The following is a 23194-nucleotide window of genomic DNA, read 5'->3' on the forward strand; positions in this document are numbered from 1 at the left end:
GGAAGATGCAAAGGAGAGCTTGGTTCAGTGTTTGCATGCTGTATGTGAGATGCGGCTCTCTGTGTGCTCTACGAGTACTCAGTTGAGTTTTTCCACATCTTGTGTTTGAATCCTTTAAAATCTTTTGAATGTTGAAACTGGCAAGACTTAAAATCACATGCAGATGATAAGCTTTTGTGACGACGCACAGAAGTGGGCAGTCCACTGACCCGAGTTTCTTTTTAGGTTGACCTCAGCTAGTCAGTTGAGATCGCCAGCCGTGGGCTCCTATGAGCTGAAAGCAACAGTTTGAAGTACCCTATTACTGACAGTTATTCCAAAAAATAAATAAGTAAAATAATATTAATAATTTTTATATTTATTTTTAAAGCACACTGCCTCAAAGTTCCCCAGTCAATTTGTAGTGTTTCTGAACAGACATTATATCTCTTTTATCACAGGCAAAATCCTCAGAGGAGAGTCGCTGCACAGACTGCAGAAGAATGGAAAGACCTTCTCTGTGTAACCGGTTGTGAATGTGTGATATTGTGTTTTGCTGAGAGGATCTGAGAATGAAAGCTGTCCTTCATCTAAATCGAGTTTTACTCTCACTCGCTTTGGTTTCTCACACCCAAGGAAAGGGATGCGTGACTCCTGAGGAGCTTTCAAACTGAGCATGTCGCCGTCATAGCCGATGCACCAGCCCTCGCTGGACAAGCTTCTGGTTCCTTTTCTCTTGACAGACTCTGTAGTGACACCCAGCATCCAAAAAGTGCTGTCTCCCACATCCACATCCCAAATGTGTGTCCCTGAGGAATAGCCCACGGAGCCCAGAACACAGGGACATCTATCAAACCTCTCTGGGTTATCAGGAAGCTGATTCTTCTGCACGCCAGCTACATCTTCCTTCTCTTGCTCATCTCGGTCCCTCACACATGTCAGATCTTCAGATAGTATAAGCTGAGAGTTAGCAGTGTTTGGGTCGAGCACCACAGGAGCTAAAATCAAAGAATATTGCTAAGATGTTACATTCAGATGGTGCCTTCAGAATGAGATTCCAAACAGCTGATAAAAAAAGTTGTATTCTACACAACTCAAGTCCATCAATTAATGTACTGTAAAGTGAAAAGCTAGTTTGTAATAAACAAATCCATCATTAAAGTATTCTAACTTTAAACCATCACTGGCCAAAATAACTCCATAATAATGCTTCCTTCAGTAAAGAAGTCCATCCCCTGTTGTCCTCTCACATCAAAATCCACCAACAAATTTGTTTAAAACTGTTCTGGACTGTTTATGCTTATAAATGGTGCTTGATCTGTGCACATTTCTCTCCTGATTCAGACAAGACACCCTCATATATATATATATGTATATGTCTGAATATTTCATAAATCAACTTACTGGGACTGAGAGACTGTCTTATTTTCAACCACACTTTGAACTTCAAATTGCCCAGGTATTTTGCAGTATCAATAAGTCCTCCTTTAACTGGTTCTGTTTCTTGGTTCATGTTCTGGGCTCTGGAAGTACATTCAGAGGTCAGCAATGCTGCTTAACTTCAATACTGATAAAAGAGGAAAAGAAGAAAACCTGCTCACCTCTCCAGCATGTCCTTGAAGCTCTATTGAAAATGTAGGAAATATGAGGTTAATGAAGACATACAGCATACACTAAATCATTTAGCTGATTGCAGAAAAAAATGACCAGTGTTATAACTGGAATATGTAGTCTTTTCATGCTTTTACTATTTTTCAGAGGTTGTTTTGTCTTGCTACTGTACTGTATACCAATTAAAATTATACAGAATTCAAAAAAACAAAAAGACAGTAGAAAGAATAAAGGGCTAACCTGAAGAAACTGGACGTCCCCACTATCCATTTTATCTCTCAGTTCTTTGATAGATGTCGGCAGAGAAAATTTTAGTTCAGTCATCTTCTCAATTTTCTTTTTTATGAGCTTTGTTTTTTGGTCCCAATCCTTCCTCAGTGCAGCAAGCATGGCTATTTCTTCATCTTTTAAAAGCTGGTGAAGATGCTTAAAGTCCTTTTTGATGATGTTCTCTGTGTGACAAACTTGGTGCTGAGCACCAAACACACATACAAAACAATGTTATATGATGCCATACAATTCTCATGAAAAATTAAAAAAATCAAACTCATCTTCCTTACAGATATGTGCTCTGCCTGGCGATGGCATTCAAATTTGGCATGTTCTAGAACCCCCATTTTTCTAGTCAAGAGATCAAGTTCACGGCGAAAAACTGTCTAAAAGTAAGACATGCATTAGAATATTACTTTTGCAAAAACTGATTAAGGTCTGTAAAGCCCTCCAGGAGGACGTACCTTACGTCCCTCAGCGATCTCACTGACAGGACGACACGCGTGGTTTCTGTGTTGTTCTGATTCTCTGCAAACCACACACATGAGCTCTTCATCATGCAGACAGAACAGACTCAATCTCTCTCGGTGAACCTCGCACTGCTCCTCTAAAGGACCCCGGTATTCCAGATAAGCGAGACTCAAGTTTTTCAGAGCCAAGTTTACCGGAGGGTTCTTGGTGGCGGATCTTTTTCGGCACAGCGGACATTCTCTTGAACCTTTAATCGTCCAGTACTGTTTGATACAGCCTTTACACACACTGTGGCCACACTGGAGCAACACGGGTTCACTGAAAATGTCACAACAAACAGGACACGTAAAATCCTCTTCAGGAAAGGGACGTTTCGACGCCATTTTTACCTGCTCAATTCACTGACTAGATCAAAGAGTCGTTATAAACACACAGAAATCACCTATAATTTCTAACTTTCGCTTTCGTTCTCTTCTGTGTGACTAATCTAGGATGCACTGTACACTTTCGTTTCAAATGAGAGTTTAAATGAGTATTCGCTTTAAGAGTTTGGCTTGTCAGGTACTTGACATTAAAATGACATAACTAAGCAATAAGCAGAATGACAAACACTATTCATTTTTTTAAATAAACGAACTAAAGAAAGTTACATAAAATAGTATTTTTTCGAAAGAAATACATGGGATAAAGATTTTACTGGCCATGCCAGTCTGAAATATGAGGCTAATATCTTTAATAAGCTTGTAAAAATATTGCGCCCTTTCCTATATCTTTTCCTATATATAGTCCTATATGATTTAGCAGCTTTCACACATTGTTTCATGGTTTAGACAGCATAAATGAGCAGAACAGCGTATTCAGTAGGACATTAACCGTGCAATCCATGCTGTTGTTTACATCCCAGTATTGCCAATATGGCCGTGTATCCAGATAACTGACCACACCATGACATAAGTGCAAACCCTCTCTAGTAGCGAAAATGACATACATTGCCTTTAATTAACAAGCGAATAGCTCTTAAACACATAGCGTAAAAAATAAGGAATGACTAAAATAAATGTAAGAATCAAAACTAAGAACAGTCATAGTTTTTTCTCAGTTGTTAAATATGCTGTATTTCCATCTTTCCTGCAAATGCATTTGAAAATTCTGCCTCACTTTGTATACAATTTAAATATATAATACAGAAACATAAGGAGTAATTTCAAATTCCATTTTAATTTCAGACATGTGTAAACTTAAAATAGACAGGGGGTGCACATCAAAATACATCAATCATGAACTGATTGTCCTTCCAGAGGAGAAAATATGACAAGACATGGTTTCATTATGACTTTAGGATTATTTTAAAACAGTTTTTGTATGAACAGTCCATATGTACTGGAAGACATTGGTGGGCACTGATTAAGCTAAAAATCCACGTGAAACCAGAAAAAAAATAAATTTTGACATCAACATGCTCTGAATGCAACATGTTAGAGCAGCAGTCTGTGAAAAAAATCCTAACAGATGAAATAAATGTGCTGCTCACTTCATCTAATATTATCTGTCTATGCATTTAGAGTGTTGAAAGACAAAATATTGTTGTTCCCTTTAATTTGGAAAAGAAATATTCATGTCAGCCTATCAGCCTGACAAATAAGCATTTTAACTTTATATACAAAACAACCTGAACCTCAGGTTTTAAACATTTTGGAGCCAGTGTACACACAAATTATCAACTCAAAAATGTCCCATTATTGCACATATAATTTATATCTGTTCACACCCCCCCACCCCCATCTTTGTACTTGGTGAGCAATTCTTTTACAAGCTTCAATGTGTAATCAGTACAATCATTGACAAGGCATGTGAAACAAGATGACAGACCAAAACAGACCAGCCTGGTAAGAATAAAGATTCTAGCCAGATCACAGAATTGACAGCTACACCATCATTAACAATAATTTTATGACAATACACAAAGCAGTACATACAGGTGAGGTCAAAAGTTTACACCCCCTTTCCAAAATAAGAGGAATCAAACAAAATGCATGTTATAGTTTATTTAGTACTGAACTGAATAAGATATTTAACATAAAAGATGTTTACAAATAGTCCACAAGAGAAAATAATAGTTGAATTTATTAAAAATGATCCTGTTCAAAAGTTTACATCCCTTTGATTCTTAATATTGTGTTGTTACCTGAATGATCCACACCATCAAAAGTTTTGTTCAGTGATAGTTGTTCATGAGTCCCTTGTTTGTCCGGAACAGTTAAACAGCCCACTGCTCTTCGGAAAAATCCTTCAGGTCCCACAAATTCTTTGGTTTTCCAGCCTTTTTGTGTATTTGAACCCAAAATCATGACTTTGAGATCCTTCTTTTCACAGTGAGGGACCATGCAACTATTACAGAAGGGAAAATGATGCATTAAGAGACAATGCTTTTGAACAGAATAAAGATGTGTACATTTTTCTTATTTTGCCTAAATATTATATTTTTTCAATTAGTACTGCCCTTCAGAGGCTACAAAAGATAGTTACATGTTTCCCAGAAGACAAAATAAGTTACATTTACCCTGATCTTCAACTTAAAAATGTTTTCACCCCCCGGTTTTAATGCATGGTTTTCCTTCTGGAGCATCAGTGAGCATTTGAACCTTCTGTAATAGTTGCATATGAGTCCCTCAGTTGTCCTCAGTGTGAAAAGATTAATCTCAAAACCATACAGTCATTGTTAGAAAGGGGTTAAACACACAAAAATGCTGGAAAACCAAAGAATTTGTGGGACCTTAAGGATTTTTCTGAAGAACAGCAGGCAGTTTAACTCTTGTAACAAAGCAGTATTAAGAATCAAGGGGATGTAAACTTTTTAAAACTTTTATTATTTTCTCTTGTAAACAACTTCTATGTGAAATATCTTATTCAGGTCAGTACTAAATAAACAGCAACATGCATTTTGTATGATTCCTCTTATTTTGGTAAAATAATTAACATTTTGCAGATTCTGAAAGGGGGGTGTAAACTTTTGACCTCAAATGTATTGTAGGTGACATCAGTTATTTGCATACATTATGTGACATTCTATGTGCTGTTTTGAAACATTCTGTTAAAAATAGCCACACACACACTGCAAAGTTTTGGGAATTATGACAACTATATACAAGTGTGGGTGTAAATCACCTAAATTATTGTTTTGTGTGTGTGTACAAAACAGGAGTCACTCCTGAGACTGCCACAGTTATGTAATAATCTCTCTGGTGTAAACATGAAAAGTTTGATATTCAAATATAAAACTGAAAACTTCTTAAAAGAGGAGTGAATTCATATTTAGCTGCAGTGTGTATGTGGCCAATGTGAAGTATAGTGTGGAATGATCCAGATCTTGTGCTGAGCTGGTGATCGAGATGATAGGAAGTTCCACTGATAATGTTAAACAATATAGTGTCAGAAATCATCCCTGTGCTTCAATGTAAATCGATGGAGTCAATCAGACAGTGAGATCCTAACTTTTGGGATTGTATTAAACAGCCTGTAGTCTTGCATTGGCTTGTGTCTCTTTGGATCCTGTGGATATTGCAGCTCTATCAGAGTGCAACGTCTAGAGTTCTTGCTCTTCCGTCATTTTAAATAAAGCTTTAGAAATGTTTTGGAGTGGTACTGTGGCCCAGCTCACAGATCGCAGTCCAGTGTGAGAGCTGTAGTTTATTTACAGGCTTGGATCTGTAGTCTTCTACAAAGATACCGAAACCTTCGGACACAGCTCCTCCACTCTCTTCACGGTGATTCGTCATCCCATGACCTCTTTATTTGTACTTGTCATCTGTTCTGCTCTCATGCGTCTGTGGATTTTTCTGCGGTCAGCTGCTCGCGGTCCGACACGTCGTCGTCTTTGGGTGGCCGCGCCCGATCGAAAAAGCCGCACTGAAGAAGGACAGCAGGTGGGACGAGACGAGTGAGGAAAAAAAAAAAGAAGCAGAACAGATGATGAGAATATGATCCCTGGGATAACAGACATTATTCATTTCTTCCGATGTTTTGTCTTCTAAAACACTTGCACAGATGTGCTCTCAGAGGCTGAAAACAATCGCCCGTTTAAGACCAGAGTTTCACTCTGCAATCAGATCTATTTATGGATATGCTGATTGAATGGATATAATTTCCTTTAAAATTAAAAATGTTTTGGGATAAACAGCAGGGCAGTAATCATAATAAGCACTTTCATTGACATCTATATGGGCAGCTGGCATAAATGAATGCACCTTTACAACACTTATTTTTTATACATCAGTTTTTATGATTTCATAATACATGGGTATATATATATATATATATATATATATATATATATATATATTATCATACTACTATCATTAATTATAATATAACATCATAACTCAGCCCATTTCCACCACTGAATAAAAAAAAGTTACTGCAACTTTTTATATTACAATTCTGACTCTTTTCGCAGAATTGTGAGATATAAACTCAAAATTGCGCAATTCTGACTTTTTCTCACAAAAGTGAGTTTGTATCTTATAATTCTGACTTTTTTCCCTCATAATGGTGTGATATAGACTCACAATTCTCACTTTTTCTCATAATTGCGTGATACAAACTCACTATTACAAAAATAAAGTCAGAATTGCGAGATTAAAAACTTGCAATCCTCATTTTTCTCGCAAATGCGAGTTTGTATCTCTGTTTATATCTTACAATTCAGACTTTTGTCTCATAATGGTGACATATAAACTCGCAATTGCAAGTTATAAAGTCAGAATTGCTTGATATAAACTCACAATTCTCACTTTTTCACACAATTGCGAGTTATAAAGTCAGAACTGCATAATATAAACTCACAATTGAGAGAAATTAAGTCAGAATTGCTGGATTAAAAACGTGCAATTCTCATTTTTCTCACAAATGCAAGTTGGTATCTCACAATTCTAACTTTTTACTTGCAATTGTGACTTTATATCTTGCAAATCAGATTTTTTTCTCATAATTGTGTGATATAAACTCACATTTGCGAGTGATAAAGTCAGAATTACATGATATAAACTCACAATTGCAAGAAATTAAGTCAGAATTGCGAGATAAAAACTTTCAATTCATTTTTTTTACTTTTTTCTTGCAATTGCGAGTTTATATCTCACAATTCTGACTTTTTGTGTCATAATGGTGAGATATAAAGTCGCAATTGCGAGTTATTAATTAAGAATTAAGCTTGATATAAACTCACAATTCTTACTTTTTCTGATAATTGCGTGATAGAAACTCATAATTGTGAGATAAAAACTCGCAATTCTCACTTTTTCTCGCAAATGCGAGTTTGCATCTCACAATTTTGACTTTTTCTTGAAATTGCGAGTTTATATCTTGCAATTCTGACTTTTTTCTCATGATTGTGAGATACAGACTGACAATTGTGAGTTATAAAGTCAGAATTACATAATATAAACTCACAATTGCGAGAAATGAAGTCAGAATTGTGAGATAAATACTTGCAATTCACTTTTTCTCTCAAATGTGAGTTTGTATCTCACAATTTTGACTTGTTTCTCGCAATTACAAGTTTATATCTCGCAATTTTAACTTTTTTTTATCATAGTTGTGAGATATAAACTCACAATTAAGTCAGAATTGCATAATATAAACTCACAATTCTGACTTTTTTCATAACTGAGTGATATAAACATAATTGCGAGAAATTACCTGCAATTTTGACTTTTTCTAGCAAATGTGAGCTTGTATCTCTCAATTCTGACTTTTTCTCACAATTGCGAGTTTATATCTTGCAATTTTGACTTTTTTTTTCTCATTATTGTGATATAAACTCGTAATTGCAAGTTATTAAGTCAGAATTGCGTGATATAAACTCACAATTCTGACTTCCTCACAATTGCGAAAAAAGTCAGATTTGTAAGTTTATATCACGCAATTCTGACTTCATTTCTCAGAATTGCAAGTTATATCTACACAAGTGTGTGATAAAAAGTCGCAATTTACTTTTCTTTTTTATTCAGTGCATACACACAAAATCTAATTTTAACCTGGAAATAAATGGAAAACAGAAGAAAGAACAATTATGATGTAAAACCAAATAAATAATAATAAATGTATAAAAATGAACATTGTTATTATATACACAAAATATACATTATATTTAGGAATGCACCGATCCGTATCGGCCGATCATTGTCATTGATCATTGTCAGTAAAGCCGGTTCTGTAATCAGCGGTAAATGCCATCAGGTGCGTGATTTCACGTTGAGCCGTATATACTACACACAGCCGTTGTTCACTGACGAGCTGCGCACATTCACACTGATAATGAACATTGATTTGCGCAGCTCGTCGGTAAACAACGGCTGTGTGTAGTATATACGGCTCAACGTGAAATCACGCACCTGATGGCATTTACCGCTGATTACAGAACCGGCTTTACTGACAAAACGCGCAAGCATGATCGGCCGATAAGGATCGGTGCATCCCTAATTATATTTATTTTTCACTGATAACATAACTATTGCATAAAATGTAAAAAAAAAAGTTTTGAGATATAAAAACTTAAATCTCAGATATTTAAAACACACACACACACACACACACACACACACACACACACACACACACACACACACACACACACACACACAAATAGATTTTATATATTAATTCATAATGTTGATAAAAAAAAAAAAGTTTATTAATACCTTACCAACAACCCATTTCACCACAAGAGGGGGCCATTAGCCATTACATTGTATACTCAGTAAAACACATCCACATTTTCCTCACTTTTCTAATCCATTATATATGACACTATCTATAAAACATATAATGGCCTGTGTTAAACTTAAATCTAGAGCCACAGCTGCTCTAAAAGCCCCCTCACAGCATCTGATTGATATTTTCCTCTCCTGCACCCACGCACACTCGTCACTCTTCGGTGTGTTTAGTGCATATGTGTGTGTTAGTACACGCTAGCCAATTAGGGCAGGTCTCCTCCATAGGGACCCAATCAAGAGCCTGAGAACAGGCCTGCAGACAAAACACTGATAACATCACAAATGGCTCATTACTGCCCAACTGCAACAGCATTCCCTATCTCTCTCTCTCCTTTATCTGTTAATCTGATTTGCCAATTTTCATCAAGTTCCTCAATGTTCCCCATACCTCTTTTCACTTCACTTCCTCCAACCCCCTCTTCTACTTCCTCCACCATCTCCTTCTCACTTTATCTCTATCAGCCATCTTTCTCTACCCCCTGTAGTTCCTTTGTTTTGTTATTTCACTGAAGCACAGACAGACGCATTTTGCTGTTCTTCAAGACTAATGCCAACATATACATGAAACACTCAGAGAGCATGCATTTCCTCTGCCAGCCAGAATCAACAGAAATGCCGTTTATGTCAACTTTAACAGTTCAGTTTTATTCGGACTAAAGCACAGTGCCAGTTTGAAGTTAAACTAACATACCTAGATAATGTGAGCTTGGCTTCATCCAGCATGTTCATGCATTAATAAGCCTCAGTGCTGTGTGCTTGATATGAAACACGGCTTGTTTATTATCAGTTTTCTGTCTGATGATTATTGTATTCATGACAGCATCATGTTTAGAGATGGTGGTGGTCAGATTGTGTGTTTGAGTGTTTGTGTGTTAGGTTGACCTACCTTCCACATTGCTAGGCTAAGCATAGCCAGCACTAGTAGTCCCAGCAGTATAGCCAGAATTATGACCCACAGGGGAATGGCAAAAGAAACGTCGGGAATGGCCCACACCACAAATGTGCCGATCTTTAAAACACAAGCGCACACAAACACAGAGGTCATTAATATTTTATTATCACTGATGTAGCTACGATATTAGCATGCATAAATCAGTTTGATAGCTTGATTTCCCTTATCGCCTCTCATCTCTGTCTCGTTTTACAACTAAATGTAACAGAAGCTCTTTCAGAAAGCTTTGTTTATTGTTAATATTTCATTTCTTTTCTTTTCTGTCAGTTTTATATAGTACACACACACACACAGAGAGAGGAAAGTAGTGTTATGTTTTAAGCTCATAGCTTAAAATCCCTAATGTTGTTTGTACACAAAGAGCCTTACTGGTGGTAACAGCGTATAGTGATCACATCATTGTATTTAAATGGTACTTCAATGATACATGTCAAAAATACCATGGTAATGTCCTGTGATTTTCGTTAAATATGAATCCTGTATGTTCTATGTATGTTTGAATGAGTGGTGCACATTTTTTACTTTACATTTTTTACTGAAATATGCTGATTTTGAATTTACCAGAAATATTACTTACCCTATTTACCATAAGTACAGAAAAAATAAAATGGAAAAAACTAAATTTGTAAAAAAAAACAAAAAACAAAAAAAAACAGAATCTATAAAAGAATACAACAGATTTCATAGGGCTCTAAATACAGATAAAATGAATGAGAAAAATTGAATTTGTAAAAAAATAAAACAGAATTTGTAAAAAAATAAATAAAACAGATTTCATAGGGCCCTAAATACAGAAAAATTAAAATGGAATTTGGACAAAAATAAACGAATTTCACAGGGCCCTAAATACAGAACAAATAAAATGGAAAAAACTAAATGTGTAAAAAAAATAAAATGGAATTTGAGAAAAAAAGAGGATTTCATAGGGCCATAAATACAGAACAAATAAAATGGACAAAAACAAAATTTTGAAAAAAAAATAAATAAATAAATAAAACGGATTTCATAGGGCCCTAAATACAGAAAAATTTATATGGAATTTGTAAAAAAATAAAATGGATTTCACAGGACCCTAAATACAGAACAAATAAATAGAAAATACTTAATTTGGAAAAAAATAAAATTGAATTTGTAAAGAAAATAAAATGGATTTCATAGAGCCCAAAAACAGAAAAATGTAAAACAGAATTTAGAAAAACAATAATAAAATTTGGGGCCGAAAAAAATTGATTTCATAAGGCCATAAATACAGAAAAAATAAAATGGAAAAAAAACAAAATTTGGAAAAAAATAAAACAGAATTTTGAGAAAAATATTAAGGATTTTATAGGGTTTTAAATACAGAAAAATGAAAATGGAAAAAATTGAATTTGGAAAAGAATAAAATGGATTTCGTAGTGCCCTAAATACAGAAAAATTAAAACGCCAAAAAAAAAAAAAAAGAAACCTGGGAAATTTTTTTTATTGAATTTGGGCAAAAAAATAAATAAAACAGATTTCATAGGGCCCTAGTAATACTATGGTAATATGTCCAATTTTAAAATATAATTTATCCCTGTGATGGTAAATCAGAATTTTCAGCAGCCATTACTCTAGTCTGTGTGCTTTAGAAATAAATCTAATATATTTTTTTGAAACTGTGATACATTTTGTCGTATTTTAAAGTATTTTTTTAATGAATAGAAATTCAAAAGAACAGCATTTATTAAAAATAGAAATCTTATGTAATAAGTATAATGCCTTTACTGTAACTTTTAATAAATTTAATGTGTACTAAATTCAAATTTAAAAAACTTTTTAACTGTAGAGTACATTCCGAAACACTGAATCTTGGTGCTGTTGTGGAAACTGAGGCCCTGTTTATACTAGTGCGTTTTCATTTAATAACGACGGAAAATGATCAGAAACAATCTCCGTCTACACTACACAACCGAAATTCATGCAGGTACAACTATAGATATGTATAGGTAGATGCCCTATTATTTAGATGGAGGACACATCTATGTGCTTAGAGCGGTTGAATAATGCATCTACCTATACAAATCTATGGGTACAACAATAAGCATGATGGTTTTCAAAAGTCTCTGTTTTGGTCCGTTTACACTCAAACGCAATCCTGGAGTTTTCAAACTAAAACGGGGTCTGCAGCATTTTCGAAAATCTCAGTTTTTGAGGGCCGAAAATGCCAGAGTAGTGTAAATGACAGGCGTAACCGTAGCAAAAGTTAGGTGTTTTAAAACGAAAATGCACTAGTGTAAACCGCCTGAGAGATCAAATCTGATTCGTAACATTTGCTCCTGATGTTCTATATCTCCACTCTCTTCTAAATAGGAATAACTGCCAGACGGCAAATAACAGAAATGTTAGAAACTCCCATACTTCAAACCACTCCATAATCTCCCTTTACCCTCCTTATCGAAGCTAAACAGACTGAAACAGGCTGCGTTTAGTCAATCTTAACACTCAGTCAAGAATCTTTGTTTCTCTCACTCTAATCCATGTTCTCTTTTCCGTTTCCTCTGTTGTTTTCCTCTTTCCTCAATCTGCACCCACACACTAGAATACTCACTGATTTGCTCTGGTGTGGGAGTGAATCGGCTTTGATCCGATAAGGCATGGCCATCACTTGAAAGGACACAGTGGAGTTGAGCGTGTAGTGGTCATTCCGTCTCTGCCAGAGGAAAGCAATGGATTAGTGTAAATACAACACACATGGAAACATCTCGGAGCGAGCGGTATAAAGGCCAACCCTTTGCAGAAGAGGAAAATGTCAGATTAACATTAACAGGACGCACATGGTGGGTGTCTGACAGGGCTGACAGAGTTGTAATGGCTTCAGCATGGACGAGGCTTACGTGAAGCGGGGGTTCAAAAGAGCAGCAAAATAAAAACTTAAAGTACTTCCTGCACACTAGGATCACTAACCCCCCCCCCACACACACGATAGAGCACTACTGTCCTGCAGACACACCCATGTACGTGCTCTCATACACGTGTCTGGTTTCTGTAGATGTTCCTCTGGACATAAGAAGAAAGACAGCTTGTTTTGACGATGTCAGGGTTTATGATGTCACGTGAATTAGGTGTTTTAAGGTGTCTAACTAGACTGGTGATGTCATTTTCTGTGACACTAACCTAATGTCCGAGGGTGACACAACAGTTTGATTTGGCCGAGATACAACCATTTGAAAATCTGGAATGTGAGGGTGCAAAAAAGTTTTAAAGTTGTTCAAATGAAGTTCTTAGCAATGCATATTACTAATCAAAAATTAAGTTTTGATGTATTTACCATAGGAAATTTACAAAATATCTTCATGGAACATGATCTTTACTTAATATCCGAATGATTTTTGGCATAAAAGAAAAATATATAATTTTGACCCATACAATGTATTTTTGACTATTGCTACAAATATACCCGCGTTACTTAAGACTGGGTTTGTGGTCCAGGGTCACATTTTTGAGTTCTACAGAAGAAAGACAGTCGTATAGGTTTGGAATAACATAAGGGTTATGTTGTAGCGTATTTGCATAAAGCTGAACTTTGCTAAACTTTCTTGCATCAGCCATGTTCGCTCATGTTGCCAGCTTTTATTGAAAATGAATTACTGCTGGTCGGTTTGTTGCTGCAAATCACAGTCAGTGTAAACGCAGCTTAGTAAGAGCCTTTGATCATACAGTGATTTAAGAAGTGAAAATCACCAGCTGGACTTTACAGGGATACCGTGAAGATAACATCTGAAAACACTGTGACAGTTTGTGAATGTTTATACACTACAGTAGATTCCATGCTGCATCATTCTCTGTAATTACATTCACTTTATCTAGCAGATATTGTGCTTTGGATGCTGGTTTCCTAAATGGACAGTTCACCCAAAAATGAAAATTCTGTCATCATTTATTCACACTCATTTTGCTCCAAACTCTATAAATAACATATTTTAAAGTATGTTTTGGTGTTCTGTTTTTAGTGTTGTTTTAGATCCAATGCCTCATTGTATGCATCTTTTTTCTTCTGTGGAACACAAAAGATGTTTTAAGAACTTTGGGAAAGAAATGACATGAGGATGAGTAAATTATTATTAGTTTTCATTTTTGAGTGGACTATCCTTTTAACAAGGTTAACCAACAAAACTTCCTTGATCAATTAGCAAGAAATGCAAGGATATTTGTGTGATAAAAGTACCTGTAAGAAGGTGTGAGCCCAGAGTCGAGATCTGAACTTGATCACTGCGCTTTGCCCTCGATCCAAGCGATCCACAACACACTCCACCATCAGACAGTTGATATTTGAGCAGTTCTATCACAAACACACACACAATGAGAGAAAAAGAGTTGAGATCTACAGCTGCACTCAAAACTATTCAACCCCTCAGAGACTACAGTACTTTACAAATACAAGTTTTTCTGAAGAACCAGGATTTTATAAAAATTACACCTACAACAGTTTACTGGCATAGTAAAAGCGATAATATCAAAATACAATGTAATGTCTTTAAGTTACACAATTTTTTTTTTTAAATAACACAACTATGTCATAATTATTCAACCCCTATTCCAACATTGCTGTTTTTAAGTCACTTATTTTTATGGTAGGGAACACAATGTTCTTAAAACACAATAAAGTCTTTAGAAACAGAATTAGCTTGGGCTGTTACACATGCATGTGCTGAAGTTGAGTAACAAATAAGTCAGCCAAGCTCTCACAAAAGCTATAGAGAAGAAATAGTTTTATTACTTAAAGTCTAATGCCTGGTTTACAATACAGGTTTTTTATCCCCACATTTCCCCTCACAAGAATCAGAGCAAATATCTTGTCAAGCACCTCGATCGGTCTCGATGTTATTGTATCACTAAAGCAAGTCTAAGGCTACATGAAGATTTCTAAAGTTTCTAGAGACACAGCTGGCAGCCTTATTCCTTAGTTTAAAATGTGTTGTACCAAAAAAAAAAAACATTGAGGGTGTTGAACAAAAAAGCACAATATCATAAAAATGTTTGATCAGAGCAACTGAGAATAACCTGCAATGTACAGCCAAAGACTTGCGAGATGACCCAACAAAAGGAGGAAAAACATTTCCTTGGCCTTCATGTTGGGGCATCTTGCAGAATACCACTCTTGACCAAGAAGAACAAAAAGGCAGACTTGAACATGTTAAAATTGATTTGGATAGACCTGTGTAGTTCTGGAAGAATGTTTTATGGAGTGAATTGACCAAACGGGATCTTTTTGGACCTATGGATCAGCGGTATGTCTGGTGCAAAAGATGCAAAGCTTATAAGCAGAAGAACACCATCTCTATGGTCAAACACAGAGGTGGGCCAGTCCTGTTATGAGGGTGTTTTACTGTTGCAGGAAGAGGAAATTAGGACTGTATAAAGGACATCATGAATTCTTTGACATATCAGGCCATTTTGGAAAGAATTATGATGCCTTTGGTGCAAAGACTGAAGCTGTTGATCAATGGACTTTCCTGCAGGACAACCATCCCAAAGTAAACATTCAAATCTTCTTAAGCTTGGTTCAGGGTTTGGTCATAGAATGTTCTTGAGTGGTTTGCTCAGTCTTCAGATTTGGTAGAATTTGAAGAAAGCAGTGGCAATGTGAAAACCAAAGATTATCAGTGATCTTAAAGCTTTTTCAAGTGAGGAATGGGCCAAGATTGCAGTAGAGCGGTGACAGAAGTTTTAAGGGCCTATACAGGCAGCATTTTGGAGGTTATAAAGAAAATAAAAGATTCTGCATCAAATTTGACTTTTGGTGGTTGAATAATTTTGAACATGACTGTTTAGAGCAAATTAGATTTTTTTTTATTATTCATTAATATTACATTTTCAGAATAACTCAAATGTGTATTAATAAACGTTTTCCAATAGTTTACTGATGCCTTTGTTGAATTGTTTTCATAAAGAATTTGTCTCTGTAGCAAAATGCCTTGCAGGTAAAGGAGGTTGAATGATTTTGCTTGCAACTGAAATTTTGTCTCATATCTCTTTCTGTTACATTAAAAATGTATAATCTTTAAAATCTAAATAAATTCTAGAATTTAACAATTTTGTAAGATTTTGTAAGATTTTTAGTCATCAAATTAAGACATTTTCAAATCAACCTAATACTTAAATTTGTTTGCTGACAATACTGTTTGTAATAATAACAAAGTACTGAATTATAAAAGTGTAAAATATAAACATTTTCACCTTGTTGTACCTCTATAGATGTGCTGTGTCTTGAAAGCCTCACACTTGATTTTGTGTGATTTTTTTGTTGTCACATTTAAAGAGATGAGTGATGGTGTGTACGTATGAAGTATCTATGTCAACTGTATGTTTATAGGACATGACCTCTGCCCTTCCTTATCTCATTGCCTGAGGTGCGATGGACTATGATAATCAAAACCAGCTGGTCAATGCATACACATACAAACCCCCTAAAGAGACACTTCGAGAGAGCAAGACAATAAGCATTATATGAATGACCTGTTATGAGATTTACAGGTGAACTAAGCCTTTGAGGTCAGCACAGGTCCCCATAACACGTCAAGTTCAACATAAGAGTCTATCTGTCACATATATGAGGCTGTTCCCACAGGGTGTGCAGCCATGCGCTTCAGGAGGTTTGTGTGAGTGTTTGTGGTACTGTTGGGAGTGTAAGAGTTGTGTGTGGTGTGTGTGTACCAGTATCTTGCTGTTGTAACTCTGGGCTGTAGAAACAGATCGTCTATGGCGAGTCGGACCACTGCTGTTCCTTAGAAAGCCCAGTAATTCAGGAGTGTCTTGAAGAGTAGAAGTCTAAGCGTGCAGGAGAAGGACAGAGATAGGAGAGGAAATAAAAAAATAATATTAGTTATAATATGTGACCCTGGACCACAAAACCAGTCATAAGGGTCAATTTTATGATATTGAGATTTATACATAATCTGAAAGCTGAAATAAGCTTTCCATTGATGCATGGTTTGTTAGGATAGGACAATATTTGGCCGAGATACAACTATTAAAATCTGGAATCTGAGGGTGCAAAATAATATTGAAGAAAATCACATTTAAAGTTGTACAAATGAAGTTCTTAGCAATGCATATTACTAATCAAAAAAGTTTTGATATATTTATGGTAGGAAATTTACAAAATATCTTCATGGAACATGATCTTTACCTAAAATCCTAATGATGTTTAGCATAAAAGAAAAATTAATAATTTTAACCCATACAGTGTATTGTTGGCTATTGCTACAAATATACCCATGCTACTTATGACTGTTTTTGTGGTCCAGGGTCACATATAGTTAGGTTTAGTCATTTTAGTACTTAAACTTACTTATTTCCTAATGGTTTTCTATTTCTATTCTTGTGTTTGTCACTGTGTGAATTTGGCCAGAGAGACAGACAAAGTTCTTGGCCAAAACTTTGGGCCAAAACTCTCTCCTCTAAAGTTCACAGGAGAAGAGCTCTTATAAATCAGTCCAGGTGGTTAAAATTCTGAACTCAGCGTGAACGCAGATCAGTTACAAGGCACAGAAACTTCATGAGGACGATGTGACGCTTCATAATGACTGCACATGAAATCTGAACAGCGATAATAAAGTCTAGTCTAGAGAGCAGAGGACTCAGAATTAGTCCAACACTCTCCGATCTAAAACAAGCAGGACTCAGCAGACATAGTTTTACATTTATTTGAGGCTCATTAGTAAAAACACAGAAACCTGAGATTTATGACAGCAAGGAACACAGACAAGAGAGAGAAGTGATGCAGATGGAGAAAGAAACACTAAAGGATAATTCACTCCAAAATCTGTCATTAATTACTCACCCTCAAGTTGTTACAAACACGTAAGACCTTCATTCATCTTTGAAACATAAATTAAAGATATTTTTGATGAAATTTGAGAGCTTTTTGACCCCACTGTAAAAAATGTTTTTCTTTCTCAGAATTTTTGTCTTATTTCCAGCCAAAATATCTAAAAATCCTTAAATCAAGAAGGATTTTCTAGACAAGTAAAATTTTTTGTCTTGTTTTCAGAAAAAAAAAGTCAAAATTAAGTGAGTTTTGGTTTAAAACAAGCAAAATAATCTGCCAGTGGGGTCAGCAAAATGATATTATTTCAAGCAGAAAACTAAACTATTTTGCTTATCCCATTGGCTGATTATTTTGCTTGTTTCAAGGTCATAAACCTCTTGGATATCATCAAATAATCTTGATGAATGAAGGTCTTACGGGTTTGGAACGACATGAGGGTGAGTAATTAAGACTGAATTTTAATTTTTGGGTGAACTAACCCTTAAATTCGAATAACTTGCTCTGTGTATAAGAAAAAATCTGGTTGGGGCTCAACTTCACCGAAGCATTGTTAAAAAAACTGTGAATGCAGACACTTTCTTCTGGCATTTGATCTTTTTAAGAAAGTCACACTTAAGGAGAGAAAAAAAAAGTTTTGCATGCATGTTCTACCTCTAACTTCAGCGGGTTTAGGGAGCCGTTGACACTGCAGTGAACTGGTCCATCAGTAATGATCTGAAGGGCATAAAGGAGGTGTTCCTCACGGTACTGGCTGGGCCAGCCCACCTCCAACACAGTCCTGCTTATTGAACTTGGACCCTTATTATGTAACTGGGAAGAGGAAGAGATATACAAAAAGAGATCAACAACAAAGTCATGAATCAACAACAAATTCAACAAAGAACTGAATTCATTTAAATCTATTAAAGGAAACCCTGGGTATTAAGACTTGTATGGCTTAATATAATGTAAATGATGTCTCTTACTGAAATATGTTGCAGAAAATCCATAAAAAGACTTACACACATACATTTTATACATATTTTGGACTATGGGGGCGCCATTATTTATATGACGAAAAATGGTTGCACTCTGTGAGCTACTGCTGCTACCTGTTGCTATTTTAGCACTACTCAACTTGGAAAATAAAATACTGATATGATGACCACAGCTACTGAAAATGTTTACAGCTGGCAAGTAAGGGATAATCAAAGGTTTGCCGTGCATTAAAGGATTTTAAATGCACGACGTGGAGGCTAATAACCACCCGACGTGAAGTGCATTTTAAATCCTTTAATGCACGGCAAGCCGTTGATTATCCCGCTTATTCCATGGTCATTTGCAAAGTTATAGACAAGTTAAAACTAGGATTGATATTTCCAGCGCAGAATTTGACAGTATGGATAAAAAAGACGGTTATTTTCGTCAGTTATGACACGCAGCTCTAGCATTCTGCCCGCTTTAAATCAGACACAGAGATGAAATAGTCCGGTAAGATCACATTTATTTGAATGAATTATAGCATTTGTTTCAGTAAATTATCGATCGACCGAGAGAGAGAGTGAAGGCGAGAGAGATGACAGTTGTGTGAGTGTATATGTGCGTACCTGCCTGCATGTTGTGCGTCTCTCTACAAACAACGAATTCATTCAAAAACAGCAGTTTTACCATGACGTTGCTGAGGAATATAATGTTGCGATCTAGTATCTAGGCTATTTTAATAAGAATCGTGTGGAAGCGCTGACAAGAAGTTTATGTATCTGCGCAGCACAATGCGATCTCCGACCTCTCTCTCTCTCTGCGTTTGCGTGCATCAATTAAAGCAGCGCATTAATATAGAACAGTGATTAAACTGACTTGGAACTACCTGTGCATTAAACGGTTTTACTGCATACCTGCCAGCCAATCAGAATCCAGTATCCAGACATTCCATGGAATAAAAGATATTAGCGTAGGCTTAAATCAAATGCCATACGATAGTTTTTTCCCCACAAGGAGTCTAAACGTCCCCGGATATTGAGTGAAATTGACACAGATAAACTCCTTCAGTGGCTGCGGCATCATTACAAGCATTAGCACGTTTACATCCTGCCAGGATGGCATCTAGCGTTTCTTGTCTCTGCCGTTTGTAAGCTCTTTCAGTAGTTGGTGTCTACTAAAAGCCTCAAAGACATCAGGGCTAAAATGGAGAGAATGAAGACTCGTTTCTTTAGGAAGTTTTATTCGTCCACAGGCATCTTCCTATTCTTTTCTCCCTCTTGCTGCCCTTCGACTGAAAATACAACTAAAAGCCACAAAATGTGGCATCGTATCAGTATTTTAATTTCCGAGATGTTTCCGAGTGTTGCGGTAAAAATAGCAACTGGTAGTGCCAGTAGCTCACAGAGTGCACCCATTTGACGTCATCAAAATAATGGCACAGCCCTAGTCCAAAATATGTATGAAACTATATGGATTTTTAAAATAATGTAAATCTTTCATGGGTTTTCTACTACATATTTCAGTAAGAGACATCATTTGTGTTATATTAAGCCATACAAGTTTTAATACCCAGGGTTCCCTCTAAAAATATTGAGTTTGTTCCCTTATAAACATTTATAGAGATGCACCAATATGAAAATTATGGCCAATACCAATAGGCTGATAATTATTTTCATGTTATGGCCAATAAATGATAAACGGCTACTATTAAAATTCATATTATTTACTATAATAAAACTATGGTAATTTTTTTTTTTACCATAGTAAAAAGGACAGCTGTTGATGCCATAACAAATAACATGAATCAAAATCAGATTTTTATTTAACATAGAAGAATGTACAACAACTGATAAGCATTTAATCAAACACTCTGGGCTAGCATTAGCTTTAGCGGTTGGACCGAACATGAGCTGAAGCTGCTTCTAACATAAACCATCTGTACAGCGTCTGGCCAACATTACAGCCAATTAAAAAATTAATAGCCGCGAGACAGATGGCGTTTAGTGAGGCCCTCTTGCAGCAAAAAGAGGTCAAGAGTCTCCACAAAAACAAACAACAAATAAATAGCTTTCCACTCCACTCTACGGGGGATAGTTTATTGTGGTAAGCGTACCAGATTTCTTATGATAGATTAGTGTTTGATTTTATTGTTGGAGAGATAATTGGGTTGTTGTTAAAAATAATATTGAGTCATAAAATTTTAGATAGAAATGGAATAAATTCACTTACACCCAGTGTGTTCAGTATATGTAACTTTCGATAATATGTTGATAAGTTGTGGCCTGACTTGTTTATGTAAAGCGATTACTACTGATCTGGAGTATTTGTGTTAGTTCCAGTACTTTTATTCTCTTTCTTCTTCTAATCCTGTGTTTGAAGCATTCCATGTTTACCCAAGATGTTTTGTTTTGTGTCTGTTTATTTCGCACCTCATATATGTGTTGAACCTGAGGGCCGACGTCATCTTCTCTCACAGGTTTCTCTTTGGGTTCCCATCGAGGGAAAGGCAAAACAACCTGAGCTGGGTGAGACACACTGAGGGAAAACAAGAGGATGATTTTCATTATTTGCCAATAAACACCATTGAAAATCTGTTTTAATTTTGTAATGTGACAGATTTTCACATGAAACACTATATTGAATGAGAAAAAAAAAACATTTGGGTGAGTGAAAGTAAGAGATAGCTACTGCTGTTTATTGGCTTAGACAGTTGAGGTCAAAAGTTTACACCCCCTTTCGTAATCTGCAAAATGTTATTTATTTTACCAAAGTAAGAGGGATCATATAAAATGCATGTTATTGTTTATTTAGTACTGAGCTGAATAAGATATTTCACATAAAATCTGTTTACATATAGTCCACAAGAGAAAATAATAGCTGAATTTATATAAAAAAAATGACCCTGTTCACAAGTTTACATTTTTTATTTTTTTACTGTGTTGTTACCTAAATGATCCACAGCTGTGTTTTTTTTTTGTTTAGTGATAGTTGTTCATGAGTCCCTTGTTTGTCCTGAACAGTTAAACTGCCTGCTGTTCCTCAGAAAAATCCTTCATGTCCCACAAATTCTTTGGTTTTCCAGCATTTTTGTGTATTTGAACCCTTTTCAACAATTGACTGTATGATTTTGAGATCCATCTTTTCACACTGAGGACAACTGAGGGACTCATATGCAACTATTACAGAAGGTTCAAACACTCATTGATGCTCCAGAAGCAAAAACCAATCATCAAGAGCCAGGGGTGAAAACTTTTTGAATTTGAAGATCAGGGTACATTTAACTTTTGTCTTCTGTGAAACATATAAGAATCCTCTGAAGGGCAGTACTAAATGAAAAAAAAAAATTATATTTAGGCAAAATAAGAAAATGTACACATCTCCATTCTGTTCAAAAGAATGGAGCTTTTGACCTCAACTGTACATCATTCATAGCCTCATAAAAACAGAAGTTAGTTTTATTTTCTATCATATGCCTTATTTATCATGCACTTTGACCTTCTGATAAAACAATATTTTACATTACCAGAACTGTTTGATAATCAGTAGTTATAAGGGTCCGGTGAATAGGAATCTCTGAACAGGCAAACAGTGGCAGTCTGGGTTCTTTTATTGAAACTGGACTGACTCATTTTCCACTCAGTGAGACAGAAAGAGACAGATAAAGAGAGATACCCACCCTCTGATCTCCACCTGTGCTCTCGCTGCAATGCTCAGAGTCAAATTCACTGGAACGCTTCTCGAGTTGTCCTTATTAGAGCTGTTCAGAAAAACAAACAAACAATCTATTGTTAATTTGCAACATTTGCAACTATTCTTTAAGGTAACACTCTTACAATAAAGTCAGTAACAGAGTTATGTAGTGTGTACTATGAGACAGTAAGGCTCTGTAGTTGGCCACAGTGAACTGGCCCACAGTGTCTCAGACTATTGAACAGATCCATGTGTGAGCCTGAGGCAGACAGCATCTGTTCTGTGAACATGTCTGTCCTTTAAGAATGCGAGGATGAGAGAATGCAGAAGGAACAATACTGTGTTCATCAGATTGTGTTGCTGTCCTAGAGTTCCCCAGTCAAATGTCTGGTCAGTCATTGTGAAGTAAAAACCACAGTATTCCCGCTAGCCACACAAATAGACCAGTACATCAGACGACCCTCTGTCTCATTTTATACAATATAAAATATTATACAAGTAAACATTCACCCAGAGAGTATAAACAAACACAATCAAACGTCTTTTCGGACCTTCCAGTGATGTAATTTCAGATTCTGTCCAAATCCAAGAGCTTTCTGACCCTACATAGACAGCAACACGACAGCAACCATGTTCAAGGCTGAGAAAGGTAGTAAGGATATTATTAAAACAGTCCATGTAACATCAGTGGTTCAA

General features: G+C 35.9%; 2 protein-coding genes across 2 annotated transcripts in view; both read right to left on the minus strand.

Moving 5' to 3' along the window:
• Positions 1-420: 420 nt before the first annotated feature.
• Positions 421-2714, minus strand: LOC141343179 (zinc-binding protein A33-like). The gene is made up of 5 exons (XM_073847781.1): positions 2325-2714; positions 1831-2061; positions 1581-1603; positions 1384-1502; positions 421-977 (listed from the first exon to the last, which is right to left on the minus strand). Exons 1-5 carry the CDS (start codon positions 2712-2714, stop codon positions 421-423), a joined length of 1320 nt encoding a protein of 439 aa, XP_073703882.1.
• Positions 2715-3530: 816 nt separating this feature from the next.
• The window catches only part of LOC141343180 (integrin alpha-8-like), an 86498-nt gene continuing 66834 nt past the window's right edge, over positions 3531-23194 (minus strand). The window contains exons 18-25 of the mRNA XM_073847782.1: positions 22485-22565; positions 21238-21343; positions 18500-18658; positions 16732-16845; positions 14243-14356; positions 12626-12727; positions 9991-10113; positions 3531-6237 (exon numbers count right to left, since the gene is read on the minus strand). Of these exons, the coding sequence (XP_073703883.1) occupies positions 6148-6237; positions 9991-10113; positions 12626-12727; positions 14243-14356; positions 16732-16845; positions 18500-18658; positions 21238-21343; positions 22485-22565 (889 nt within the window). The 3' untranslated portion in view covers positions 3531-6147. The remainder of the gene's footprint in view (positions 6238-9990; positions 10114-12625; positions 12728-14242; positions 14357-16731; positions 16846-18499; positions 18659-21237; positions 21344-22484; positions 22566-23194) is intronic.

Source organism: Garra rufa, chromosome 9 (assembly GCF_049309525.1).
Source record: "Garra rufa chromosome 9, GarRuf1.0, whole genome shotgun sequence".
NCBI classification, from domain to species: Eukaryota; Metazoa; Chordata; class Actinopteri; order Cypriniformes; family Cyprinidae; genus Garra; species Garra rufa.